This window comes from Rana temporaria, chromosome 5 (assembly GCF_905171775.1).
Source record: "Rana temporaria chromosome 5, aRanTem1.1, whole genome shotgun sequence".
NCBI lineage: Eukaryota > Metazoa > Chordata > Amphibia > Anura > Ranidae > Rana > Rana temporaria.
Window position 1 is genome coordinate 288,800,453 of NC_053493.1, and position 26,838 is coordinate 288,827,290.

Genomic DNA, 26,838 nt, shown 5'->3' on the forward strand with positions numbered 1-26,838 from the left:
AGGTGATTTTGCAGCGATTTGCATTTTTACATTGTTTGGGCCAATTTGTTGTTGGGCAGATTAAAAAACACAATTTGCTGCAAAAACGCATTACATGCTTTTCTGCAGCTTCTCCATTAAAGTATATTGAAAAAAAAAAAAAACGAAATAGCACCGTTTTGCATTAAAAAAAGTTCTTGACCATTCCAAATACGCAGCAGCTGAAAAAATCCTGGATGTGAACGTGTCCCATAGGAAAACATGTAAATGAACTGTAGTGTGTTTCTGCAAAAAGCACCAAAAATCAGAGGTGTGACCCAGGCCTGAGATGTTTAGTAACAAAATTGGGTTAAAAAACACAAAAATGAGTACAAAAAGAGCAAATAATCGCTACTGTAAGGGGTTAATTTTTTACTGTGGGACAGTGAAAGTAATATTTACAGTAACAATTTGCTCTTTTTGTACTATAAAGGGCTAATTTTAAACCCCATTATGTTACTGGCCGATTAATCGATTATGAAAATAGTAATCGATAAATTTCATAATCGATTAGTTGACGATTAATCGATTAGTTGTTTCGGCCCTACACAAGATGATAAAAAAAAAACTCCAAGAATAAAGACATCCAACATCCAAAATTATAGATCTATTAGACCTTACTATTTGCTTAACAGATATTTATAAAAACATTGCTTTTATCTGTTAATAGACTTCCTATTACTCAAGCCTTCATGCACATAAAATTAAAAAAACTCAAAAATGATATAGCAAGATCAATTATTTCTGCATCCCATGGAGAGTACCCTTTTGAAATAAAATGATTTGTTCACAATAGCTGATCATTTTAATCATGCTGCAAAAAAACAAATAAAAAAATATTGTCAGTCCTTTTGTAGGTTGCTCCTACAGCAGGGGTTGACAAATTTGCTTGGAATCTAGGAGCCAGCTAAAAAAGTTAGGAGCCAGAAAACGCGCCCCGTCGCGACGAGCTTGCGCGCAGAAGCGAACACATATGTGAGCAGCGACCGCACATGTAAACGGTGTTCAAACCACACATGTAAGGTATCGCCGCGATTGGTAGAGCGAGAGCAATAATTCTAGCACTAGACCTCCTCTGTAACTCAAAACATGCAACCTGTAGAGTTTTTTAAACGTCGCCTATGGAGATTTTAAAGGGTAAAAGTTTGACGCCATTCCACGAGCGGACGTAATTTTGAAGCGTGACATGTTGGGTATGAATTTACTCGGCGTAACATTTTCTTTCATAATATTAAAAAAAATGGGGATAATTTTGCTGTTGTCTTATTTTTTAATTAAAAAAAGTGTAATTTTTTCCCAAAAAAAGTGCGCTTGCAAGACCGCTGCGCAAATACGGCATGACAGAAAGTATTGCAACAATCGCCATTTTATTCTCTAGGGTGTTAGGATAAAAAATATATATAATGTTTGGGGGTTCTAATTAGAGGGAAGAAGATGGCAGTGAAAATAGTGAAAAATTACATTAGAATTGCTGTTTAACTTGTAATGCTTAACTTGTAATACCAACGGCCACCACCAGATGGCGCCAGCTTACACATCTGGTGGTAATAACTTGTAATACCAACGGCTCACCACCAGATGGTGCCAGCTCACAAAAAAAAAAAAAAAGTTTTGCCCCCCCTTCCAAGCCAAGTCGCCAGGACCCTATTTCTAGTCGCCATGGCGACCTGGCGCCCGGGATTTGTCGACCCCTGTCCTACAGCTTTACACCCCCCCGCCATAAAAAAAATAACCAACCAAACAAGCATATGATTACTGGACCAGCAAAGACATTATTTTTTTTTTTAAATCCCGACTCTCTTCCCCATCCACAAAAATCTTTGGATTCCTCCTCCCAATTTCCTTATGTCCTGGTTTGACAATACGATGGTAGACACTGAACCAGATCCTTACATTTGTGCAACATACCGATCTGCTCTAATGCTACCCCTTTCAGTGAAGCTGCAAATCCTCTCCACTTATCCAGCAACTTCCCACAATCCCCAATTCAGAAATTAAGGTAAATTACCCCAAAATTTTCAGAAAAAGTACAAACCAAGTAATTGGAACCAAGCAAGTTTCTTTCAGCTTTCCCCATCAACCACATATATTCAGACTTCTCTAGGTTCATACCATAACCAGCAAACTTCTCAATTAGCGGCAGTAATTTCAGGCAACCATACCTCCGAGTCAGAGACGTTCAAAAACATATCATCCGTGTGAAGATTTCAGGGTTCCTGGACCCACCATTAAACCTGGACCTAAAATTCTTCAATACTTGGGCCAATAGGGTTCAATAGCTAAATTGAAACGAAGAGGTGAGAGGGGGCAACCTTATCTCGCTCCTTTAGAAATCCTTATGGTCTCACAGGCACTGTCTATAATTATGTGGCGTTTACTTCTTACAATCTATTTATACAATTAGCAAAATTCCCTTTCAATCCAAATTTTCCCCATTGTGTTTTCATTATGTTTCCAGTGAATATGATCAAAAGCCTTCTTGGCATCTAAAGGAGACCATAGTTGGCATATCCTTCCTCACTAGCATCCTATTCCTGGGAATTGAAATTGTGGAAATATTGTAATACGGCCAACAGCTGACTTATGTTCTTGTATATTACATGAGTCAGCATAAAACCAGACTGGTCTTCATGCACCGGGACGCCAACTACACTTTTCCTTGTCACAACTGATGTTAAAATGTATTGTTAAAATTCAAAGATCTGTGAAATAGGCCGGTAGGAAGTCACCTCTTTTGGATCATTCCCATGGTTTAATATCAAAATAATAATAGCTGACAAAAAACATTTGAAGTACTTAACTGACTCAACTGTGCCTAAGCTGATCAGTAACTTTCCATGGTAAGGTCGCTTGTTACTTTTTATGAGCGGTAATTGCAAGCTAGCTTTTCAAAGCCACATTTGTGATGTGAAGACACAAAAAGACATAAAGAAGGAAATGCACCAAACGAAACCACAGCCATCTATCAATCTATGTAAAGTTATTTACTAATGGTAGAATTATTGTCTGATTAAAGCGGAGGTTCACCCGTACAATATACTTTTTCCCCTTAGCTTCCTGCTCGTTTTGTCTAGGGGAATCGGCTAGTTGTTTTAAAATATGAGCTGTACTTACGGTTTACGAGATGCTTCCTCTCTGTCGCTTCCGGGTATGGGCTGTGGGACTGGACGTTCCTATTTTGATTGACAGTCTTCCGAGAGGCTTCCGACGGTCGCATCCATCGCGTCACGATTTTCCGAAAGAAGCTGAACGTCGGTGCGCAGTATAGAGCCGCACCGACATTCGGCTTCTTTCGGCTACTAGTGACGCGATGGATGCGACCATCGGAAGCCTCTCGGAAGACTGTCAATCAAGAAGGAACGCCCGCTACCGAAGACCCATACCCGGAAGCCGACGGAGAAGATGCATCTCGAAAACGGTAAGTACGGCTCATATTTTAAAACGACTAGCCGATTCCCCTAGACAAAACGAGCATGAAGCTAAGGGGACTGTTTAAAAAAATAGATTAATGGGTGAACTCCCGCTTCAAGACTTAACTTAAAGCGGAGCTCCACCCTAAAGTGGAACATCCGCTCATCGGATTCCTCCCACTCTCTGGTGCCACGATTGGCACCTTTTGGGGGGACAGGATACCTATCCTTTCCCACTTCTGGGAGTCCGGCTGCGACGTCACCGTGGGGCTCCTCCTCCCCTTCCTGCCGGGCTAATAGGAGAGAGGAGCAGGGCCTCGTGCATGCACAGTAAAGTTCCCGAAAGGCTACACTGCTGGGTTCCCTCACCCGCAATGGCGGCGGCAGCACCCAACAGCTGATGGAAACATCAGCTGCGGTGCCGACATCAAGGGACTGCAGGACAGGTAAGCGTCCATTTATTAAAAGCCAGCAGCTGCAGAATGTGTAGCTGCTGGCTTTTAAAAAAAAAAAAATCCCCCGGACCTCCGCTTTAAGAGGTGATCAAAGCGAAGAAATGTATTCTAGCCAATCAGTAATCATTTCCCCGGCTGATTTCTATTGATGGAATGTTAGCAGTCGCTGTGGACTACTACACATTTTCTACGCTCTCTGGACTGACCCTTTAGATAAGCTCAGCCATTGCTTACAGAAAACCATAGTCTGGTTCCCTCCAACATACATCATCGTCATTTTGGTTCATCGACCTCTCACGCTGCACACACACAAATCCACAAACCAGGAAACTCCAAAAGCTTTCCTTTCCCTAAAGTCAGCCAGCCCCAGCCTCATGCAGCAGATGGAATCAGACCACTTTCCCTCCGATTATACTAAGCAAAGCTAACAATGTAAATGAAGCTGGACGATTATGTAACATACCATGATCACTTTCCACAGCTACTAGCGCAATGTGCCCTTAATCTGTTAACGCTGCTGCACAAAGGGCATAAAATAGATCAATAAATAAGGATTAAAAATGAAACCAGTCAATTCCTGTGAAAGTGAACAAATGTCAATCAGCACATGAGATTGCAAAATGGGGCACTGTGCCTACATTTAGGACTACAAACATATACATGTAGCTAAAAGAATGCAAGTGCGACAAATAGCAATTTGCGTATCAATCACACATTCCTAATAAAATAGATAAATATGTTAATATTGTACTTAAAACAGCAAATCACAGATAATCCTAAAATGTGTCCCGTTCAAAATGTCACTTTTGCTGTATGATTTTGCTGACTTTGATACGTCTCTGTATAAGCAAACACCACATAGCAAGCCAATCTAAAGCTGGCTATAGGCCAGAAATACACTACCTGGTTTATGTAAAATGTTTTGGACTGTAGTTTTTTTTTTTTCACAAAAATTCTCTGTACATTCAATGGGGTTGATTTACTAAAGTTGGAGAGGGCAAAATCTGGTGCAGCTGTGCATGGTAGCCAATCAGCAATTAAGGCTGCATTCACACCTAGGCGTACGAAATCGCGGCGACAAATTGCAGCGTTTTGTACCGCGATTTGCGGCGACAAAACGCCGCAATTGTGAATGCAGCCTCACCCCCTCTATGGAGATGGTTCACATCTCCTATGCCGAACGCCGAAAGCCGCCTGAAAAAAAGGTCCGGGACTTTTTTTCAGGCGGCAGGCGTACGGCGTGGAGATGTGAACCATCTCCATAGAGGGCAATGTGTTTTCATCCCTCCAGCGTCTCGGGGCTGCTGCGGCGTCACACTACAGGCGACAAAACGCCTAGGTGTGAATGGGGGCTTAGCGTTTAGAAAACAAAACAAAAAAAAACTGGAAGCGGAATGGTTTCTATGCAGAGCTGTTTTTGTACATTCTAGTTTTAGAAAATGAATCTCAATGACTTGATGACTGTTGCACGAAAATACTTTAGTTTGGAAAAGTTTTGGAGTAAATATAATTTCCTGAATGAAAAACACATACAATGTTAGAAATTTGTTCATTCAAACAGAATGTTACTTTGACCCCCATTAGCGATTGAAAAGAAAAAAAAAAAAGACGGCTACAGCGCGGGTTTAAAATACCGGGAGGGCGAACATGGACATCCTCCCATTCTCACACCACCCATGCGCCCCAGGGGGCCTTGGGACTCGGCTGATCACAGAGCAGGGTAAAGGCCCAATCACAGCGGGTCCTTTACCTCGTGATCAGCTGTCAGCGTGAAGAAAATAAGAAAGCTGTTAACCCGGCTTCTGTTAGAGGGACTTACTCTTTATTGTATTTTCTTGTAGAATGATTCTCCTGAAGAAGTGGTTATACCACGAAACTAGTCAAGACTCAGATCATTCCATATGGTTGTAAATGACAGAAATTGCCTCGAGTTATCCTATCCTCGAGTTATCCTCGGCCTCTGTCTTTTCAATTTTAATCATGTATTTATTGTATAACTTTTTATGTAATAAATTTTCCTTTTATACTACATGTATGCTATTTTTATTGTACCAAGACAGTCCTCAAATTTTAGGGGGAGGTAATATTGTTGGGTCAACCTCAGCTACTGTCCCTTTTGCCCCTCTTGCCCCACCCTCCTCTTAGAGGGACATCGGTCCCCTTAGTGATCACCAGTGCCCATCAATACTGCTAATCAGTGCCCATAAGTGTCACCCATCAGTGCAGCCTAATCAGTGCAGTCTAATCAGTGCCCACTAGTGGCGCCTTAGTGCCACCTCATCAGTGCCCATTAGTGATGGAGAAAAATTTCCTGTTTGCAAAATTTTATAATAAAAAAAAATATATATGAAAAACGTGTTGTTTTGTTTTTTTCTACATTTTCGGGCTTTTTTGTTTGTTTAGCAAAAAATAAAAACTCCGGTTGTGAATAAATACCACCAAAAGAAAGCTCTATTCGTGTGAAAAAAAATGATACAAATGTAATATGGGTACAGTGTTGCATGGCCGCGCAATTGTCATTCTAAGTGTGAGAGTGATGAAAGCTGAAAATTAGCCTGGGCAGAAAGGGTGTATAAGTGCCCAGTAGGCAAGTGGTTAAAAAGAAAAATGTCAAACAAATTTCTACTAGCGTTTGGCCAGCCTTCGCTTACTTGCATGAAACAAGCTTATGCTGTTTAACTAGGTGCTCAAACCCAGCAGTTAAAATGTGTCCCCATTTTATTTTTTATTTATTTGCTGCTTTGTATAGAGTGAGAAATAAATAAAACCGTTGGCTCTTTACTGCTATCCAGATCTCCTCTACCTTCCTGGTGATGACAATTTCATCAGATAGGAAATAAGGAAAAAAGCTGCAACGGGGACACAGACAGCAATAAAAAGCTGACACATTTTACAAATTGTGCATAAATACAAGTCAAAAGGCAGATCTGATTTTGTAGAAAGTAAAGCTCTAATATATATATATATATACACAACTTGCAGAACAGATGGAGGTGGCACTGACCAAGCCTAGCACACACTAAAACTGCCAGCTCAGATCAAAGCCGATGTACTAACAATCCAATGTTAGTACACCAATCGCCCCTAATTTTCTATTCTATTGTGTTCTGACAGGGGAACGTCCCCCCCCCCCAGAACACTCCAATCAGCCATTATTATTATTATATTGACTGAGCGCGATCGGGAGGCGATCATCAGACCATTTTCTGTCATCACCAACTGTTATTACCTTTTGTATCACTTGACCCTCCCTTCTAGATTGTAAGTTCTAGAAGCAGGGCCCTGTAATTGCTCCTGTATTGAATTGTATTGTAACTGTGCTGTTTGCCCTAACTGTAAAGCACTGTGCAAACTGCGCTATGTAAATTCTGTATAATAATAAGGCCCAACGGCCTGGGTGTTCTCTTTATTTAATGGGCTGCAATGCTTGATATTAGCCATTAAAGGGGTTGTAAAGACAAAAATATTTTCCTCTTAAATTAAAGTCTGACAGTAGCTGATAAAGTAAAAAGTAATGTTTTGCATTATAACTAGTTTGATACCTGTTGAAATCGAGCTGTTTTATTCACCTCCAGCACTCCTGAATCATTATTCTCACTGACTTCCTGGTTTGCGGTGCACATTCATTCTTGCTACATCACGGCCTAATGGGAACTACAGTTCCCATTAGGCTTAGCCTCCATGCCTGTGAGGGATAAGAGAGCATCTTTACGCAGGGCTGTAGTCATAAGGAGGGGGTGAGCACATTCTGCTTTCCACCATGCAAAACGGCTCAGATGCTGGTGGAAAGCAAGAAGAGGAGTGACAGGAAATGGCATTTTCAAACCTGGATTACTGTATTTTGGAGGTCAAAAGGAAAAACGAGGCAAGTGATATTTAAATGCTCTAGCTTACAGCAATCGATTGATCTAATAAAAAATGAACCTTTAGTGTTCCTTTAAATCCACTTGTATACAGTACAATGAGCGATATTTAATAAGGGGGCACCTGGGCTGTACACAATGGCAGGAGTATGGAAGTACAAAGGGAAGTCAGGAAAAAGTACTGTCAATGGTTACTAGACCAGGGTTTCTCAACTAGAGTTCCTCCAGGGGTTCCTTGAACAATGAGCAATTTCTGTATCCAAGATAAGTTCCCACTGAAATCATTGATCTTTTTAGCAATCTGTAAGAGGGCAATTCTTCCTATAGCCACAAGTGTAAATTGCATTCTTCCCACTGACCAGAACACTGATGTACCATGAGTTGTAGCAGATATCGTCATTTTTAGCAGGGGTCCCCTGAGACCGGAAAGTTATTTCAAGGGTTCCTCTGAAGCCTCGTACACACGACCGAGGAACTCGACGGGCGAAACACATTGTTTTCCTCGTTGAGTTCCTTGTTAGGCTGTCGAGGAACTTGACAAGGCAAGTTTCTCCATTCCCGTTGAGGAAAAAGAAGACATGCTCTCTTTTTGGCTCAATGGGATCCTCGACAGTTTCCTCATGGAAAAAATGTACACACGACCGGTTTCCTCGGCAAAAAAAAAAAATCCCAAGTTTCTTGCTGGTTTTTGCCGAGAAACTCGGTCGTGTGTACGAGGCCTGAGGTAAAAAAGCTGGAAAAGGCTGCACTAGATAATGGGAAGTATCTCTTTGGTACGAGCAACACAATCAATGTTGCTTTTCTCCACCAATGAAACATCACAAAACCAAGAGAATTATAAAAAAAAATTAAAAATCAGCAGTTTTAAATACTGAAGCTTGTGACTTTTAACCTCCCTGGCGGTATGATTATGTCAGATTTTTGCAGCTCAAAGCGGTACAATTGTTTTGCATGGAAATTTGGTGTTTTATATTGTAGGCCTGTAAGGCCTCGTACACACGACCGAGTTTCTTGGCAAAAAGCAGCAAGAAGCTTGCTGGGTTTTTTTTGCCGAGGAAACCGGTCGTGTGTACACTTTTCGACGAGGAAACCGTCGAAGATCTCGTCGGGCCAAAAAGAAAGCATGTCTTCTTTTTCCTCTACGGGAATGGGAAAATTTGGCTCGCCGAGATTCGACGGCTTCACAAAGAACTCGAAGAACAAAACGATGTGTTTCGCCCGTCGAGTTCCTCGGACGTGTGTACGAGGCTTAATTCTTAGGAATAACTCACTTAAATCTGTCCAAACAAGAGTCTAGTAGACATCCCGCATATGATAACGTTTGAAACACAAAATCATAATATAATAAATAACTATTAATAATTATTATAAAAAAATAATATAATAATACTACATTTTATTCAATAATGTAATCAAATAAAAAAAAAACAGAAATTTTCTCAGTTGCAGAATTGTCGCTGTTACTTTCAGTGTTTGAAAATGAATTTCCCCACAAATCACTATTGCTTAATTCTGCAAGTGACTTTAATTTATTATCGCCGTTTTCTAGCTGGTCTAAACCCGCTTTTAACGTAAAGGGACGCTTTTTGGTTGCCATGGATAATCTCAAGTTTCCAGGCAGAAACAACAGTATATATAATATAAAACTACATGCAGGGCACCGGACAAAGCATTAGGGACAAAGGGGATGTGAAATGATTTGATACATTAATGTCATCTTACAGATTACAGTGTACTTTGTAATGTATTTTTCACTATTTTGAATTTCCCACCGGGCTCGGCCCTTGTGCGTCGCGACGCTCGCAGGGAACGGAGCCGGTACAGTGATGAATCGAGTACACAGCCCGCACACACAGCGGTGGGACATCGCATGATCCTGGGGACAAGGTAAGTAACTTTGCCTGGCTCGATGCATGCCAGAGTGTGGCTCGGGGTTACCGGTTTTGGTAAAAAAAATTCACCCCGAGCCACACTCTGGATTACCGCCAGGGAGGTTAATATAAGGACACTTATCTGTCCAGGGATCCAGTGATGTCGGCACCCAAGCAGATTCCTCAAATGGCTTCAGGTGCATCTTATATAAGGCAAACTGGCAATAAAGCCTTTTGGTTTCACATCCGGTCTCCTGCTGCGCATGCGCGAGTCGCACTGTGCTTAATGAATGGCCTTGCAGTCTTCTGGGACCTGTGTGAGTCCCAGAAGGCTGCGGGGGGAGGAAAGAAAGAGGGGCCAAAGATCCTCGAAGATTGCCGTTGCTATCTGACCCGGAAGTGGGAGTGAGTACCTCTCAAAAACCAGGTACCCGCTTCCCCCCCCCCCCAATGTGGCAGTGTAGGAGGGGAGGGTGCAAACAACCAGAGCTTCCCCTTTTGAGTGGAGCTCTGTTTTAAGATTGTTTTAGATAGAGACTGACCCAAGATCAAGATTTCACCTGTAAATATATTTTAAAGAGCAAAAAAAACTGACCCTCTTTAAAATATTTCAACAAAAACCATCTGCTCAGAATCACTGTTAAACATATGCAACATTGATTCCACCCTGCTTCTGAATTTCGTCAATCACCTGAAATAGGAACATCAGTTTGTATAAAAACATGTTCTCCCCACACACCTTCTCTTGTGTCCGATTTGAATATTAAAACTGCAGAAGTACACAAAACATTTTACTACTGATATTTAAGCTGACGTTTTAAATTCTCAACATCTGTGATATTAAAATCCTGAATAACAAAAAAAAAAGTAATCAAATAAAGTCACGAAGGTAAGAATAAAATAAAGTCCTGCCTCCTGGCAGGAATTTTTTTTTTAATAAAATGACCCCTTGCCAGAGGGGCTGTGCTTGTACTGTAAGGGTTAATAGCTTGTTTTATACAGGGAAGAGGAAAAACTGTTTACATGATCCTCCCCTCTCCCCCCCTTGATCTTCAAGTGGACTATCCCTTGGCGTCCTCAAGTCCAGTGCAAGTGCATGCATGGCACTGGACAAAGCACTAGGGACAAAAGAGAATATCCCTCGGCGTCCTCAATTCCAGTGCAAGTGCATGCAGGGCACTGGACAAAGCACTAGGGACAAAAGAGACTTTCCCTCGGCGTCCTCAAGTCCAGTGCAAGTGCATGCATGGCACTGGACAAAGCACTAGGGACAAAAGAGAATATCCCTCGGCGTCCTCAATTCCAGTGCAAGTGCATGCATGGCACTGGACAAAGCACTAGGGACAAAAGAGAATATCCCTCGGCGTCCTCAAGTCCAGTGCAAGTGCATGCATGGCACTGGACAAAGCACTATGGACAAATAAGAATATCCCTTGGCGTCCTCTAGTCCAATGCAAGTGCATGCATGGCACTGGACAAAGCACTAGGGACAAAAGAGAATATCCCTCGGCGTCCTCCAGTCCAGTGCAAGTGCATGCAGGGCACTGGACAAAGCACTAGGGACAAAAGAGACTATCCCTCTGCATCCTCAAGTCCAGTGCAGGGCTATGGACCTTGCTCTGGTGTTGACGACATCAGGATCGTAGACCACAGAAGCTGTGGGGTACAGGTCTATCTGTGGGAGGAGCAGAAGATCTAGTGAATAGATCTGTTATTGTTGTTCTAGACATAAATGAGCAATTAAACCTTGCAGTGCAAGGGATAAATGTTCATTTGCCCGGAGTTGGCCTTTAACATGTGAGCAGTCCACCCAAAAAATGAACATCAAAACATTTAACACACAAAATAAGCAAATCATACCCAGAGTTCCATTTGCACCAAAGCCACGAAAAACAAGGTACTGTATAGTTCAAAACATTCTAGATAATTTCCAGAGACATTCTAACAATAAGTTCATCCTGTAAATTTAAGAGAGATACTAAACACCTACGTTTGGCACATTTTTCGGGCTCATTCATACATGTGTACCTGTGTCAGGACCATGTTTGCACGCACAGGATGCAGAGGTGTTCCATGCATTCCATATGCAGGCAGTCCCAGTCATGTCAATCAGAGACACAGCCTCTGCTCCTAATCAGACTTTCGTGTGAGTGCGTTTCCCTGAACTCTCACGGTTTGCGTTTGGAAACACGCACCCATGCGGATGTCAAATTGGGAGCAACGGCTGCATCCTGATTGACATGACTGGGACTATCTGCGTGCATGGAACACCTCTGCATCCTTTGCGGGCAAACATGGCCCTGACATGGGTGTACCATGTAAACAAGGCCTTATAAACAAACAAAAAAAACACACTAAAAACAACAACTGAATGGTAAAATAATAAATTGGTGTCTTTATACTGTTTGGAAAAAAACAAACACACACAGATATCATTACCTAGTGCCAAAAATTTTAGACACTTTTTTAAGATGATCTTTATGCCTAGTACACACAATGAGAAAATCGGATAAAAAAATACCGCTTTCAGGGCAATCGTCCAATAATCTGATCGTTAGTGCACAGCTTTCTTAAGCCGATCACAACATGCGAAAATATCCGAAGGGATAAACACAAAACTTTTTCTCGTGCGGTAACAGAACAAACATTTTTCGTGCAATTATTATGGGATTTCTACAAATACCGAGACCAGACATGTTCAGAAAAAAAAAAAAAAAAAAAAGACTACATTAAATTTCAATACATTGGGGTCAGTTACGAAAGGGAGATAGATCAACTTTGCACTACAAGTGCAAAGTACAATTGAAATTGCACTGAAAGTGCACTTGGAAGTGCAGTCGTTGTAAATCTGAGAGGTAGATCTGAAATAAGGGGAAGCTCTGCTGATTTTAATATACAATCATGTGCAAGCTAAAATGCTGTTTTTTTATTTGCCTTGCATGTCCACCTCAGATCTACAGCGACTTCCCTTCCAAGTGCACTTTACACTTGTAGTTTGCACTTGTAGTGCAACGTGGATCTGCCTTTAGTAAATAACCAGCATTTTGTCACTTCCGAAGTTGTATGAGAATTTTAGTAACTTTTTTAACCCATTGGTTTTTGATATAGGACGATCATTCGTCCGACACTCTCATTGTGTGTACGAGGCATAAGAAATCTGTGATCGGTGGTAACTGTGCAAAAGGTATACAGCCAATGTCATTCAACAAGTCACCTTTACAGCACAGCCTTTTGATCACATAAAAAACTTTGTTAGCAATCCATAAGATTATACAGCTGTTCTTTTGTCCATGACAAGGTTAGTGTTTGCATACTCCAATGATAACAGTTGCTGCAGAACAGCTGATAAATGAGCTCACTACAACCATTGTAAAACATCATGCAGCTCACAGAACTCACTACAAGAAAAAAGTCTTTTCACTATTCTGTAATGCAATAATAAAACAAGCAACTTGTACAGGATTCTGCACTGTACATCATCTAATAATGACAAAGCAGCTGTAACAGTGGTGCATATTTACTAAAACTAAAACTGGAGAGTGCAAAATCTGGTGCAGCTCTGCATAGAAACCAATCAGCTTCCAGGATTTATTGTCCAAGCTGAACAAGCTGAAGCTAATGCGTTCCAAAAATCTTACGAAAAATGACGCTTTTGAAGCGATCGTACTATAATCGGATCGTTTGTACAGAGCTTTCGAGAGCCGTTCATGACAGTTCATCCGAATTTTTTTTCGTATGATGCCAGATCCTACGATTTTCGTTTAATCAGTACAGCTATCGCTTGAGAATGCAATGCAAATGCATTACAACACATGACATCGCTTCCGAATTTTTATTTTTCCAAATTTTTATTCTGTCGTACGAGAATTTTCGCAACTTTAGTAAACGCTTTAGATTCGATGTGAGATTATCATGTAAAAAAAAAAAACGGATGATGATTCGCCCGATAATCTCATCATGTGCACGGGGCATAAATGCCGACTGGCTACCATGCACAGCTGCACCAGGTTCCGAGTGCTCCAGTTTTAGTCAATCTCCCCAGTGTAAACAGGTTTAACGTATGCATTTTTCTCAACACTCTTCTCAGACTGCATATCATAGAAATACGATCAACTGATTACTAAAGATTTCATTTCTTTTGCGATTTTCTTGTGTTTAGCGCATTCAAGCAATTTCTCTACAAAACACAGTGTAAGGGAACTTAATTCAGTTTGAAACACAGACCACACAAAATTCATTTCCAGCTTATGTCCGCCGTGCATAACAGTACACATACACAGAAATAATAATAATAATAATAATACAAATATAACCAACTTTTTCTTCTAAGCCCTCACCAATGTATATCTTACCACTGTATTCATGTCAAATGTGGTGATGTGAACTATTTTACAATAAACAAAGCTTATCACCTAAAGCTTTATACAAGCATACCCCACTTTTAAGTACACAATGGGGTTTATTTACTATCGCTGGAGAGTGCAAAATCAGTCTCACTTCTGCATAGAAACCAATGAGCTTCCAACCCCTTGTATATTCAAAATCTTTTACACCACCACATTTGATAAACACAACATGGAAAGTCTTATGAAAAAGCAATAAACCATACTACTGTGAAAAGTTTATAAACCATGCTACTGCAAGTATACAACAAAGATCCCCTGGATAAAGCAGGTATTTCGTACTGCCCTTCATTAATATAAGTCCCGGTTCACATATAAATGCGAACTGAATGCGTTTTGAACTGCTTCTGATTTGCACGACATGTGAACCCAACCAGCTTCCTATGAAGCCGGTTCACATATATGTGGGCCAGTTGCGGTGCGTTTTTAAAGAGTCCGGTGTGATTTTCAGTCTGGTTCAAGTGCAATTTCAAGTGTCATAGACTTTAAAAATTTGCATGGCAAATCGCACCTAAACCAGCGAACAAAACCACACAGGACTCCTTTGAAACGATCACTGAAACCAGCCCAGCACAAATGTGAACCCAGACTTGGGTTCAAATAAAAGTAAACCTCCTTTTATTTGGAGCAAAAGCTAACAAGTGGTCACTCATTTCCAATAAGATCTCGGCATGCTTCCTAGTCTGCAACCAACAGAAGCCATCCTAATTCTTCTCCTTTCTGCAACCACATTATTGTTTTACAAAATAACAAATAGATGTAGACAGGAAAAAGCGCCAAATTCAAACTTGGTACTGAAACAACTGAAAAAGCAACAAGAGCCAGCTAAATAAGTAAAAGTTTCCATAGCCTACCTGTGTGTAATCAAAGTCTGACAGTGGAGCTATACTCTTGATGTAGTCAAGGCGGAACTGGTTTTCAGGATTCGCCAGTGGAACTGGAGGTATTAAGGTGCCCATTGCAGATACTATAGTCTGCAAACAAAATATAGGAGAAAATAGGATTAGCACTGATATGTCATAGTATTTAAGCAAAATGCAGCAATTCTTGTGAATTCATATTACAGGTGCGTTCTATGTAATCTGTTCTAGTATAACCTGTTACATTAGCACTGGCTTCCCGACGCCAGCTTTTAAAGACTCTAGGTAAGTATTGTAAGGGTAGCCCTAGACATGAGGTGGGGATCAGAATATAAAAACAACTGCACAATTGTCCCTTACAATGATTACTGTACTAACAACATTTGGCCAAACATGCATGTTTATGTACTGAGCAGGCATACCTGGCACCAGCCTTAACTTGGGGAAGAAACAGGAATTAAAAAAAAGCCATTTCAGTTAGCTAGATAGATTGATCGGTTGAAGAGGGTCAATCAGGCAGTGGGTGTTGAGGATACAGAGTGCTCATAGACTCAAGATACCTTCCTGATCTGACCATGGTCAGACATATTGGGAGATGTCCATCTCATGCACAAGGGCAATGCTGTATCCTGGCCTAGGCCAACAAGGCCCAGCCTAGGGTAGCACTTTACAGGGGGGGCAGCACAAAAAGAGCCCCTGCCGGCTTGCGCTACACTGTTAGTGTATCGCCAGTCTTATGGAACGGACTGGGCTGAGAGGCAAATTACTCTAGCGCCCCCATAAAGCGGGTGCACTGCTTCGGGGTATGCAGGCGGCCGTCGTTCCGCAACTGTGGGGGTGGGGGGCTCTGCTTCTAATTTTGACTGTCCTATCATCCTGGACCACAAACCTTTGTCACTGTGCTATGTGTTGTCTGCTGCACCATTGGCATGATTATATCTTCTTAGTCCTCTCCATAAAATTATCAGAAGTTTCTGCATAATGTAAAACTGTAGGCAACACTTTTTTTTCATTTTGGATGGAGTAAGGGAGGGTTATAGCCCCTGTTAGTTTGTTTATTTTTTACCATCCCTGTCCCATTGCAGAGATTTCCCATCACTTCCTGCCACATAGCCAAACAGGAAGTGAGAGGAAATCTATGAAAATTAAGGGAATCCATTGCTCCCCTCCCCCCGGCCCTCAAAACTAGTGTCCCCACATAAACAGAAAGGGTGTGTCCTCGACAGGAAGGGGTGGGTCATATTTAAACTAGGGGTGCACAAGTTTAGTCAGGCCTAGGGCAGTACAAATCCTAGATACACTACTGCACAAGGGTGGTCCTAGCCATGGACAGCCCTTATATACATTACTATGAAGGCAGATGACTCACCAGGGATCTTCAAACTACGGCTCTCTAGCTGTTGCAGAACTACAAGTCCCATGAGGCAATGTAAAACTCTGACATTCACAGACATGATGGGAATTGTAGTCCCTGAACAACTGGAGGGCCATAGTTTGAGGACCCCTGCACTGAACCATAACAATAATCTCTTATTTCACAAATTGCTTTGGTTTTTCAATAAAAAACATGAATAGTTGATCCTAAAAGACCATTGCGGACCCCTGGTCAAACAGATATATAATCATACCACGGATTCTAAAAACTTACCACAATGGCATCTTTAACATTTTTCCGAATATCCTGAATTTTCTGCTTCTTTTCCCTAAGTAAAAGGCAAAGATTCTTTAAGTTTCATTTTCACAAGATGATCAAATTCCTATATCAACACTATTCCTTGTCTGAGTTACAACATTAAAGGAGGACAATGGTAGTAAACTACTTTTGTCAATAAAGGTGCATCTCTGTGAATAATGTCTATGTTTATTCTTTGGCTTTATCGTGCTGGAGGATGACTTTACCAATGTTTATTACCAACATGGAAACAATAACTCGTAGGACAATACAAGTACTTCACAAGAAGGAGATTCTACATCAGCCTCTTTCAGTCACCGTTACTCTTGAGCAGGGGTCTCCAAACTGCAGCCCTTTGCTTTTTTTTATCCGGCCCTTGGCGCACTATTACAAATTATTGACACCAATGCAGGGCACAATCCCTTTAATGAACATCAATGATGGGGCACAATTCCTCCCAATACCACCAATGATGATGCACAATCCCTCCCAATGCCACCAATGATGGGCTAAAATCCCTCCCAATGCCACCAATAATGGGCTAAAATTCCTCCCAATGCTACCAACAATGGGGCTCAATTCCTCCCAATGACACCAACAATGGGGCTAAGTTCCTCCCAATGACACCAAGAATGGGGCCCAGTTCCTCCCAATGACACCAATGATGGAACCCAGTTCCTCCCAACACCACCAACAATGGGGCCCATTTCCTCCCAACGCCTCCAACGATGGGGCCCATTTCCTCCCAACGCCACCCAATTCCTCCCAAAGCCACCAATGATGGGGAACAATTCCTCTCAATGCCACCAATGACAGGGAACAATTCCTCTCAATGCCACCAATGACAGGGAAAATTGCTCCGAATGCCACCAATGAAGGGCACATTTCCTCCCAATGACACCAACAATGGGGCTCAAATCCCTCCAATGATGCCAATGGGGCTGAACTCCTTCCACTGACACCAATGAAGAGCACAATCCCTCCCAATCACCCTAACAATGGGGCTCAAGTCCTCCCAATCACACCAATAATGGGGGGATTGTTTACCCCCACTGATGGTGGGACATTTTGTACTCCTGATGGCCACAATCTAGCCCCCCTATATGCCTGAAGGACAGTAAACTTGCCCTGTGTTTAGAAAGTTTGGAGACCCCTAATCTAGAGGATGCTAGGGACTCCTTGAGCACTTTCTGACCCTCAGTCCTCGTACACACGACCGAGTTTCTCGGCAAAAACCAGCAAGAAACTTTTTTTTTGGCCGAGGAAACCGGTCGTGTGTACATTTTTCGACGAGGAAACTTTTTCTTTTTCCTCGACGGCAATGGAGAAATTTGGCTCGCCGAGATCCTCGACAGCCTAACAAGGAACTCGACGAGCAAAACGATGTGTTTCGCCCGTCGAGTTCCTCGGTCGTGTGTACGAGGCTTCAGAGAGGTAACAACTGGCACCAATCATCTTTTTAGCGATCTATGAGGCCCCGTACACACGACCGAGTTTCTCGGCAGAATTCAGCCAGAAACTCGGTCGGAGCTGTATTCTGCCGAGAAGCCCGGCCGTGTCTACACTTTTGGCCGAGGAAGCCGACGAGGATCTCGGCGAGGAAATAGAGAACATGTTCTCTATTTCCTCGTTGTTCGATGGGAAATTTCGGCTCGCCGAGATCCTCGGCGGCTTCACAAGGAACTCGACGAGCAAAACGATGTGTTTTGCCCGTCGAATTCCTCCGACGTGTGTACGGGGCGATTCCTCTCATTGACCACAAATGCAAGGAACATTCATTTCACAAACCATCACAAGAACATTCTTTCCACAAACCATCACAATAATAATCAATGAGCTGTAGATATAGTGGGTATTACTAGCAGGGGTTTCTTGAGACTGGAAAGTTATTACAAGAGTTCCTCCATGTTAAAAAGGTTGAGAAAGACTGTTCTAAATGATTTTATAAAACTAGATTACTGCACCATGGTGCTCCTGTGGTTCAGGAGGCCTACATGCATGTCAGCAGACAGCCAACACTGCATGCTGGAACTTTTAGTTCCTCGATAGTCAAAAAGCTAGCTGACCCAATTACACAAGCCTTATGCCCAGTTACCAATACCAATATAAAAACATAGGAGTAGCAGAGCAGAAGCACGGTCATTGACATCAATAGTTTATAGAACTCAACTTCTGTGTGACTGCTGGGATGGGTAAAAAAATTCCCTCCGCAAGTAAGAAATAAAACTCCGGCTTCCGAAATTGTACAAGATAAGGAAGCCGTGTGGTCAGACTACAATCATGGTGACATCTGACTCCACAGAGATGAAATCAAACAGATCTACTATTTGAAATATTTGACAGATTTAAATGACCGTGTTGGCAAAAGCCGCACATCCTTATCTGCTGCTGCTCCTGCCTGCCTTCTGCACACACAGACACAGAATTTAGATATTTGCTGCTATGTAAAAGTATAGTCGCCATGTTGTTGCTACACAAGGGCCTGTCAAACGCTGCAGTAGCAACAGCAGAAATACAGTAGAGAAGCCTACAGGGTAGGAAAACACACAGGCGTGCATGCACAATGTAAGCCATACTGTTTTAATGCAGACTGTTTAAGCATCAAATCACTATATCTATATACATAGAATGGGGGGCATGATTCATGAAAGGACATATGTATTTTTATAAAGCAGTATCCTTACTCTGAATTAAATCCATTGACATGGAGGATCCTCATCTGTTTCACAATCGTGCTTTTCCCTGACTCACCAGCACCTGCCAAAATATATACAAAAAATAATTACAGACTCAGATCATGTCTTGATAGAATAACATCCATGCATTTCCAACACTACTTGCAGGCCCTGCGCCCCCCCCCCCCCCCCCCAATCATCTGATCACAGATTCATGTGCAGAGAGAAATAGAAAAAAAAGGAGTATAAATTGGTCATGTGTGTCATTCAGTAGTGACATTTTGTATACATCCAATGACTACATCAGCAGCTGGAAGAGAAAAACGTTAAACAATCAGCACACAAATATGCAGCAAACAGCAAGCTGACAGCGATGGAAGGAGAGCAAAATCCAGACAAATGTCATTGCATAAGACATGAGCAGTTGGGGCACATCGCTGGGAACATGTGTCTCCCTGTACATAGGACGCCTCACACCCAGCGTCCCCCTGCCTGCACTCTGCACCAAGCTGCCTGCTACCACTCAGCGACCCCTTCACTGCTACCACTCATCATCCTAGGGGGGCAACCTCTTCTCTCCTACCACTCATCATCCTAGGGGGGCAACCTCTTCTCTCCTACCACTCATCATCCTAGGGGGGCAACCTCTTCTCTCCTACCACCGATCATCCTAGGGGGGCAACCTCTTCTCTCCTACCACCGATCATCCTAGGGGGGCAACCTCTTCTCTCCTACCACCGATCATCCTAGGGGGGCAACCTCTTCTCTCCTACCACCGATCATCCTAGGGGGGCAACCTCTTCTCTCCTACCACTGATCATCCTAGGGGGGGGGCAACCTCTTCTCTCCTACCACTGATCATCCTAGGGGGGCAACCTCTTCTCTCCTACCACTGATCATCCTAGGGGGGCAACCTCTTCTCTCCTACCACTGATCATCCTAGGGGGGGCAACCTCTTCTCTCCTACCACTGATCATCCTAGGGGGGCAACCTCTTCTCTCCTGCCACTGATCATCCTAGGGGGGCAACCTCTTCTCTCCTGCCACTGATCATCCTAGGGGGGCAACCTCTTCTCTCCAACCACTGATCATCCTAGGGGGGCAACCTCTTCTCTCCTACCACCGATCATCCTAGGGGGGGGCAACCTCTTCTCTCCTACCACTGATCATCCTAGGGGGGGCAACCTCTTCTCTCCTACCACTGATCATCCTAGGGGGGCAACCTCTTCTCTCCTACCACTGATCATCCTAGGGGGGGGGCAACCTCTTCTCTCCTACCACTGATCATCCTAGGGGGGCCACCTCTTCTCTCCTACCACTGATCATCCTAGGGGGGCAACCTCTTCTCTCCTACCACTGATCATCCTAGGGGGGCAACCTCTTCTCTCCTACCACTGATCATCCTAGGGGGGCAACCTCTTCACTGCTACCACTCATCATCCTAGGGGGGCAACCTCTTCTCTCCTACCACTGATCATCCTAGGGGGGCAACCTCTTCTCTGCTACCACTGATCATCCTAGGGGGGCAACCTCTTCACTGCTACCACTGATCATCCTAGGGGGGCAACCTCTTCACTGCTACCACTGATCATCCTAGGGGGACAACCTCTTCACTGCTACCACTGATCATCCTAGGGGGGCAACCTCTTCACTGCTACCACTGATCATCCTAGGGGGGCAACCTCTTCTCTACTACCACTGATCATCCTAGGGGGGCAACCTCTTCTCTCCTACCACTGATCATCCTAGGGGGGCAACCTCTTCTCTCCTACCACCGATCATCCTAGGGGGGCAACCTCTCCTCTCCTACCACCGATCATCCTAGGGGGGCAACCTCTTCTCTCCTACCACCGATCATCCTAGGGGGGCAACCTCTTCTCTCCTACCACTGATCATCCTAGGAGGGCAACCTCTTCACTGCTACAAACCTCTTCTCTCCTACCACTGATCATCCTAGGAGGGCAACCTCTTCACTGCTACCACAGATCATCCTAGGGGGGCAACCTCTTCACTGCTACCACAGATCATCCTAGGGGGGCAACCTCTTCACTGCTACCACTGATCATCCTAGGGGGGCAACCTCTTCACTGCTACCACTGATCATCCTAGGGGGGGCAACCTCTTCTCTCCTACCACTGATCATCCTAGGGGGCAACTTCTTCTCTCCTACCACTCATCTTCCCAGGGGGGTAACCCCTTCCCTGCTACTAGTAATCATTGCAGGGAATTAACGACTTACCTATTACAAATAATGATTGGGGGTTAAGTAATGAAGGTGTTGGGGGGGGGGTGACCTATTTCACGGGACCGGTGAGGAATGTAGAGGGTTACAAATGATGATTGTGTGTGGTGGGGGTGGTGTATCGACCCCTCCTGCTAGAAATGACCATTATGGGGGGGTTTACCCCCTTTCCTGCTCCAGTGATGATAGTGAAAGGTTAACCCCAACTACAAATGATGATTGTGGGGGAGGTAAGCCCTTCCCTGCACCCCCTGATGATGATGGTTGGAGAGGTTCCCCCACCCCTCCTGACTACTAGCTGTGATTATGGTGGGCATCCCCCTCCCTGCTACCTGTGATGATTGGGGGGGGGTAACCCTTCCCTACTACCTGTGATGATTTGGGGGGGTGACCCTTCCCTACTACCTGTGATGATTTGTGGGGTAACCCTTCCCTACTACCTGTGATGATTTGGGGGGTAACCCTTCCCTACTACCTGTGATGATTTGTGGGGTAACCTTTCCCTACTACCTGTGATGATTTGTGGGGTAACCCTTCCCTACTACCTGTGATGATTGGGGGGGGTGACCCTTCCCTACTACCTGCGATGATTGGGGGGGGGGGGGGCCCTTCCTTACTACCTGTGATGATTTGGGGGGTAACCCTTCCCTACTACCTGCGATGATTTGGGGGGTAACCCTTCCCTACTACCTGTGATGATTGGGGGGGGGGGGGACCCTTCCTTGCTACCTATGATGGTTCCCCCACCCCTCCTGATGACTACAAGGAATGAACCCCCCCCTCCCTTCTACATGTGACGATGTGGGGGTAACCCTGCCAGTGCTACTTGTGATAATGGGGGGTACCCCCTTCCCTGCTACCTGTGATGAAGAGGGGGGTAACCATGCCTGCTAGCAGTGATGGTGGGGGGGGGGGGTAACCCATGCCTGCCATCAGTGATGATTTGTGTGTGGGGGGGTAACCCATGCCTGCTATCAGTGATGATAAGGGGGGGGGGGTAACCCATGCCAGCTATCAGTGATGATGTGTGTGTTGGGGGGGGGGGGTAACCATGCCTGCTAGCAGGGATGGGGGGGGGGGGGGGGGGGACCCATGCCTGCTATCAGTGATGGTAGGGGGGGACCCATGCCTGCTATCAGTGATGGTGGGGGGGAGGTAACCCATGCCTGCTATCAGTGATGGGGGGGGGGGGGTAACCCATGCCTGCTATCTGTGATGGTAGGGGGGGGGGTAACCCATGCCTGCTATCAGTGATGATGTGTGTGTTGGGGGGGGGGGGGTAACCATGCCTGCTAGCAGTGATGGTGGGGGGGGGGTGACCCATGCCTGCTATCAGTGATGGTAGGGGGGGGGGGGTAACCCATGCCTGCTAGCAGTGATGGGGGGGGGGGGGGGGGACCCATGCCTGCTATCAGTGATGGTAGGGGGGGACCCATGCCTGCTATCAGTGATGGGGGGGGGGGGGGGGGTAACCCATGCCTGCTATCTGTGATGGTAGGGGGGGGGGGGGGGGTAACCCATGCCTGCTATCAGTGATGATCTGTGTGTAGGGGGGGGGGGTGGTCCGTCTCCAGCGCTGTCCCCCCGGTGTCACTGACTCACCGAGAAGTAGTAGCCGGTGTGTGGCTTTGTAGGCCAACCTCTCCTTCTGCAGCTGCTTCTCGATCTTCTTGTTGGCCTCTCTCTGCGCCTTCTCATCGATGCGCTGATCCTCCGTCTTGCTGTTCCCCAAACAGCCCATGGTGGAGGTGGTGATGATGATGAAGGGGATGATGAAGGCTCTCCGTCCGGATAATAATAATAGAGGAGGGGGTCGGGAGGGGGGGGATGGGGGGTGGGGGGGTATTGGTGGTCCGGGGCTATAAATAGTCAGTGGGGGTCTGTGTGTCGTCCTCTTCCCCCCGCTCCCTCCCGGCCTCCTCCTCCTCCTTCCTCCTCTTCTCCTTCTTCTTCTTCTCCTCTTCCAGGTGTCAGCAGTGCCGGGGACACATAACGCCGCAAAGGAAAATAGCGATGAAGGAAAGCGGTATAAAAAAGGGGAGTCTATAAATAACACAAAGAGGGAGAGGAGAGAGAGAGAGAGAGAGGGGGAGAGGAGAGCAGAGCTCCTCCTGGAAACCAGCCTAATGCCGCTCTCCCTCCCCTCATACACAATCCTGATATTTCTCGGCAAATTTCGGGCTATTTTTGTCTCACTCACTCCGCACCGCCTCTACCGGCAAGACGAGGAACTGCGCCCAGCGGAAAGGAACGCCCCCTGACCATGCATATGTACACATGCAGCCCCCTCCCCCTCTCGAAGACACATCCCAGCCCCTCCGACAAGCAGGCACATACTGTAAAAGCAGCCGTGCAAAACCTATCATCAGCACATAGCGCATGCTGGGCTTCCCTGCTCTTCCTCCCGACTGGCGGCGGCTGCTGCCGCTGCTTCCTCCTCTGCACTAACCCATCTACTACCGCTCTCTGCCTGGCCACCAACGGCCTCGAGTAGGAGAGCGACATCTAGTGGCCCATTTAGGGTACTGCCGCTGCTACTGTACACACGGATTGGAACACAGGAAAGTTTTTTTTTTTTTTAAAGCATAGTTATGGTAAAAATGTAAAATCATATATTCATTTCCAATGATTGTTATTACAATGCTGATGTTATAAAAATGGAAGTGTATGCTGAGACCATAGAACTTGGCACGATCCAGAGCTGGCGCTACCACTAGGCTACTGCATAGCTCCCAACTGTCCCTCTGTCCCTCATTCCTCCTCATCTGTCCCTCATTTTGGTCTGATCTATATAGGTGTATATAAATTGCACTTTTTATCTATCAAAAAGTGTTTTTCAGCGCTAAACCTTTCATCTGATTTCTAAATTGCTGCATTTTTAAATTACAAACGCCAATATAAAGGAAAAATAGTGGTAAAAAAAAGCACTCATTTAGGGGGGCGTGACAAGGGGTGTGTCCTATGCCTGCATACTTTTGCTGATAGGTGTCCCTCATTCCCATCTCAAAAAGTTGGGAGGTATACATCCGCCTAGGGTACAGCCACAGCTGCTGGTTTACAAAGAACAAGGGGGAAATGCCTCTAAATGCATGACTGTATTAATGCATGCCAAATGGCAATTCACATAAAAGGTAAATAGGCTCATCGGAATAGATATAAGTCCAAGACACTGCGCAGGATCACCCGCCAAGGAGCCACACGGGTCCACTGCCATGCTGCAAAGTGTTTAGGAAAGCCATTCAGACACTTTAACCACTTCAATACCGCACATAGACATATGACATCCACAAAGGGGATCTCCCATCCCGGGTGGACGTCATATGACGTCCTGTATTTTGTGCGGTGATATCTGAATGATGCCTGCAGCTAGAGGCATCATTCAGATATCATTGTGTTCCAGCGGCGATCCTGCGCACCATAAGACTGATCATAGTGGCGGTTCCGCCACTTGATCGTTCTTATGGGCGGCGGGAGGGCACCCCCCTCCCGCCGCCATCTGGTGCTTCTCCGGGCTCTCCCTTCCCATCGGGGGCCCGGAGAAAGAATCGCCCAGCTCCGGATAGGAATCATAGAGATGACTGGTGACCAGATGGTCACCAGTCATCTCTATGACCGTCGGAGGCCCGGGCGCGATGTGATGATGTCACGCCCAGGTACCGAAATGTAAACAATGCCGTAATTGCAGCTAGTAAGCATGAGATCGGTGAATTTTTTTTCACGATCTCATGCTTTCCAGCCTGGAGGAGAGATGTGGGGTCTTCTTGACCCAGCATTTCTCCTTAAAGAGGACCTGTCACACACTATTCCTATTACAAGGGATGTTTACATTTCTTGTAATAGGAATAAAAGTGATCAAAAAAAAAGTGTAAAAAATAAATAAATTAAAAAAATATATATATATATATTTAAAACGCCCATGTCCCCAATAGCTCGTGCGCAGAAGCGAATGCACACGTAAGTCCCGCCCACGTTTGTAAACGTCCTTCAAACCACATATGTGAGGTATCGCTGCGTGCGTTAGAGCGTGTACAATAATTCTAGCACTAGACCTCCTCTAACTCTAAACTGGTAACCTGTACATTTTTTCAAAGTGTCGCCTATGGAGATTTTTAAGTAACGAAGTTTGGCGCCATTTCATATTTTACAAAAAAAATGGGCTAACTTTACTGTTTTGTTATTTTTTAATTAATGTAACCATTTTTTTTCCCCAAAAAAATGCGTTTGAAAAATTATTGCGCAAGATATACTGTGCAAGATAAAAAGTTGCAATGACTGCCATTTTATTCCCTAGGGTGTCTGGTAAAAAAATATATTTAAAGAGCAACTATCATCTCTGCCCCGCAGCGACTCCCCTTCTGACTCGCTGTTGACTCACCGACAGTCCCATTCACTTTAATGGGACGGCTGGTGATGCGGCAGTGACACAACAAGTTGAGGGACGTGGTGGCAGCAGGTAAGTTGTGAGTGGATGCCCACAGGCGTTGCCATGATGGATCTGAAAGGACAGGTGCTCTTTAAATGTAGGGACTCATTCTTGCTGGTAGTTAAAATTTGTAATATTTGCAAACAAAATTAAGGTTTCCTATTTAGAATAATAAGCTGCCAAGTTAGTAAAACGGCAATATCAGAACCAATTCAATCATACAGTTTGTAGTGTACATAGATTTGTATAACAATGGGATAAAGGAATAGTCCTGAACTTTGGTTTATCTCATGGTTACTGTGAAATGGTGTGAATGCATCAATGCAGTGCATGTTATCGCAGCTTGCATTCATTGAATGAGTTTACCAAAAATATAAACATTGCATAATATATAGCCTCATGCTACATACTGTAACTAAGCTCCATTTCATGTTGAATAAACTAAATTATTAATGTATTTAAAAATACCCATTACTGTCACAAGGGATGTTTACATTCCTTGTGACAGCAATAAAAGTGATACATTTTTTTTTAATTCTATTTACAGAGACAATGTAAAAACTAAACTAAACTAAACTAAAACTAAAAACTAAAATATAAAACGAAATAAAATAATTGTATTTTTCAAAGCACCCCCGTCCCCGCGCGCAGAAAAGAAAATTAATACATAAGTCATGCTCCCGCATATGTAAATGGTGTTCAAATCACACATGTGAGGTATCGCCGCGATCGTCAGAGCAAGAGCAATAATTGTAGCACCAGAGCTCCTCTGTAACTCTAACCTGGTAAACTGTTAATTGTTTTTAAAACATTGCCTATGGAGATTTTGAGGTGCCAAAGTTTATCGCAAAATTTTTAAAGCATGACATGTTAGGTATCTATTTACTCAGCGTAACATCATATTTTCACCGTATACAAAAAAATTTGAGCCAACTTTAATGTTTTTG

At 44.2% G+C, this 26,838-nt stretch overlaps 1 protein-coding gene across 2 annotated transcripts in view; it reads right to left on the reverse strand.

The window, feature by feature from the left end:
- The window catches only part of GNAL (G protein subunit alpha L), a 373,555-nt gene that overhangs the window by 215,413 nt on the left and 131,304 nt on the right, over nt 1–26,838 (reverse strand). The window contains exons 1-4 of one of the 2 annotated variants that reach the window (XM_040353943.1): nt 23,071–23,637; nt 19,237–19,309; nt 16,529–16,583; nt 14,875–14,994 (exon numbers count right to left, since the gene is read on the reverse strand). In XM_040353943.1, coding sequence (XP_040209877.1) covers nt 14,875–14,994; nt 16,529–16,583; nt 19,237–19,309; nt 23,071–23,209 — 387 coding nt within the window. In that variant the 5' untranslated portion in view covers nt 23,210–23,637. Of the gene's footprint in view, nt 1–14,874; nt 14,995–16,528; nt 16,584–19,236; nt 19,310–23,070; nt 23,638–26,838 lie in introns of those variants that run through there. The other variant, XM_040353942.1, reaches the window with a different exon arrangement.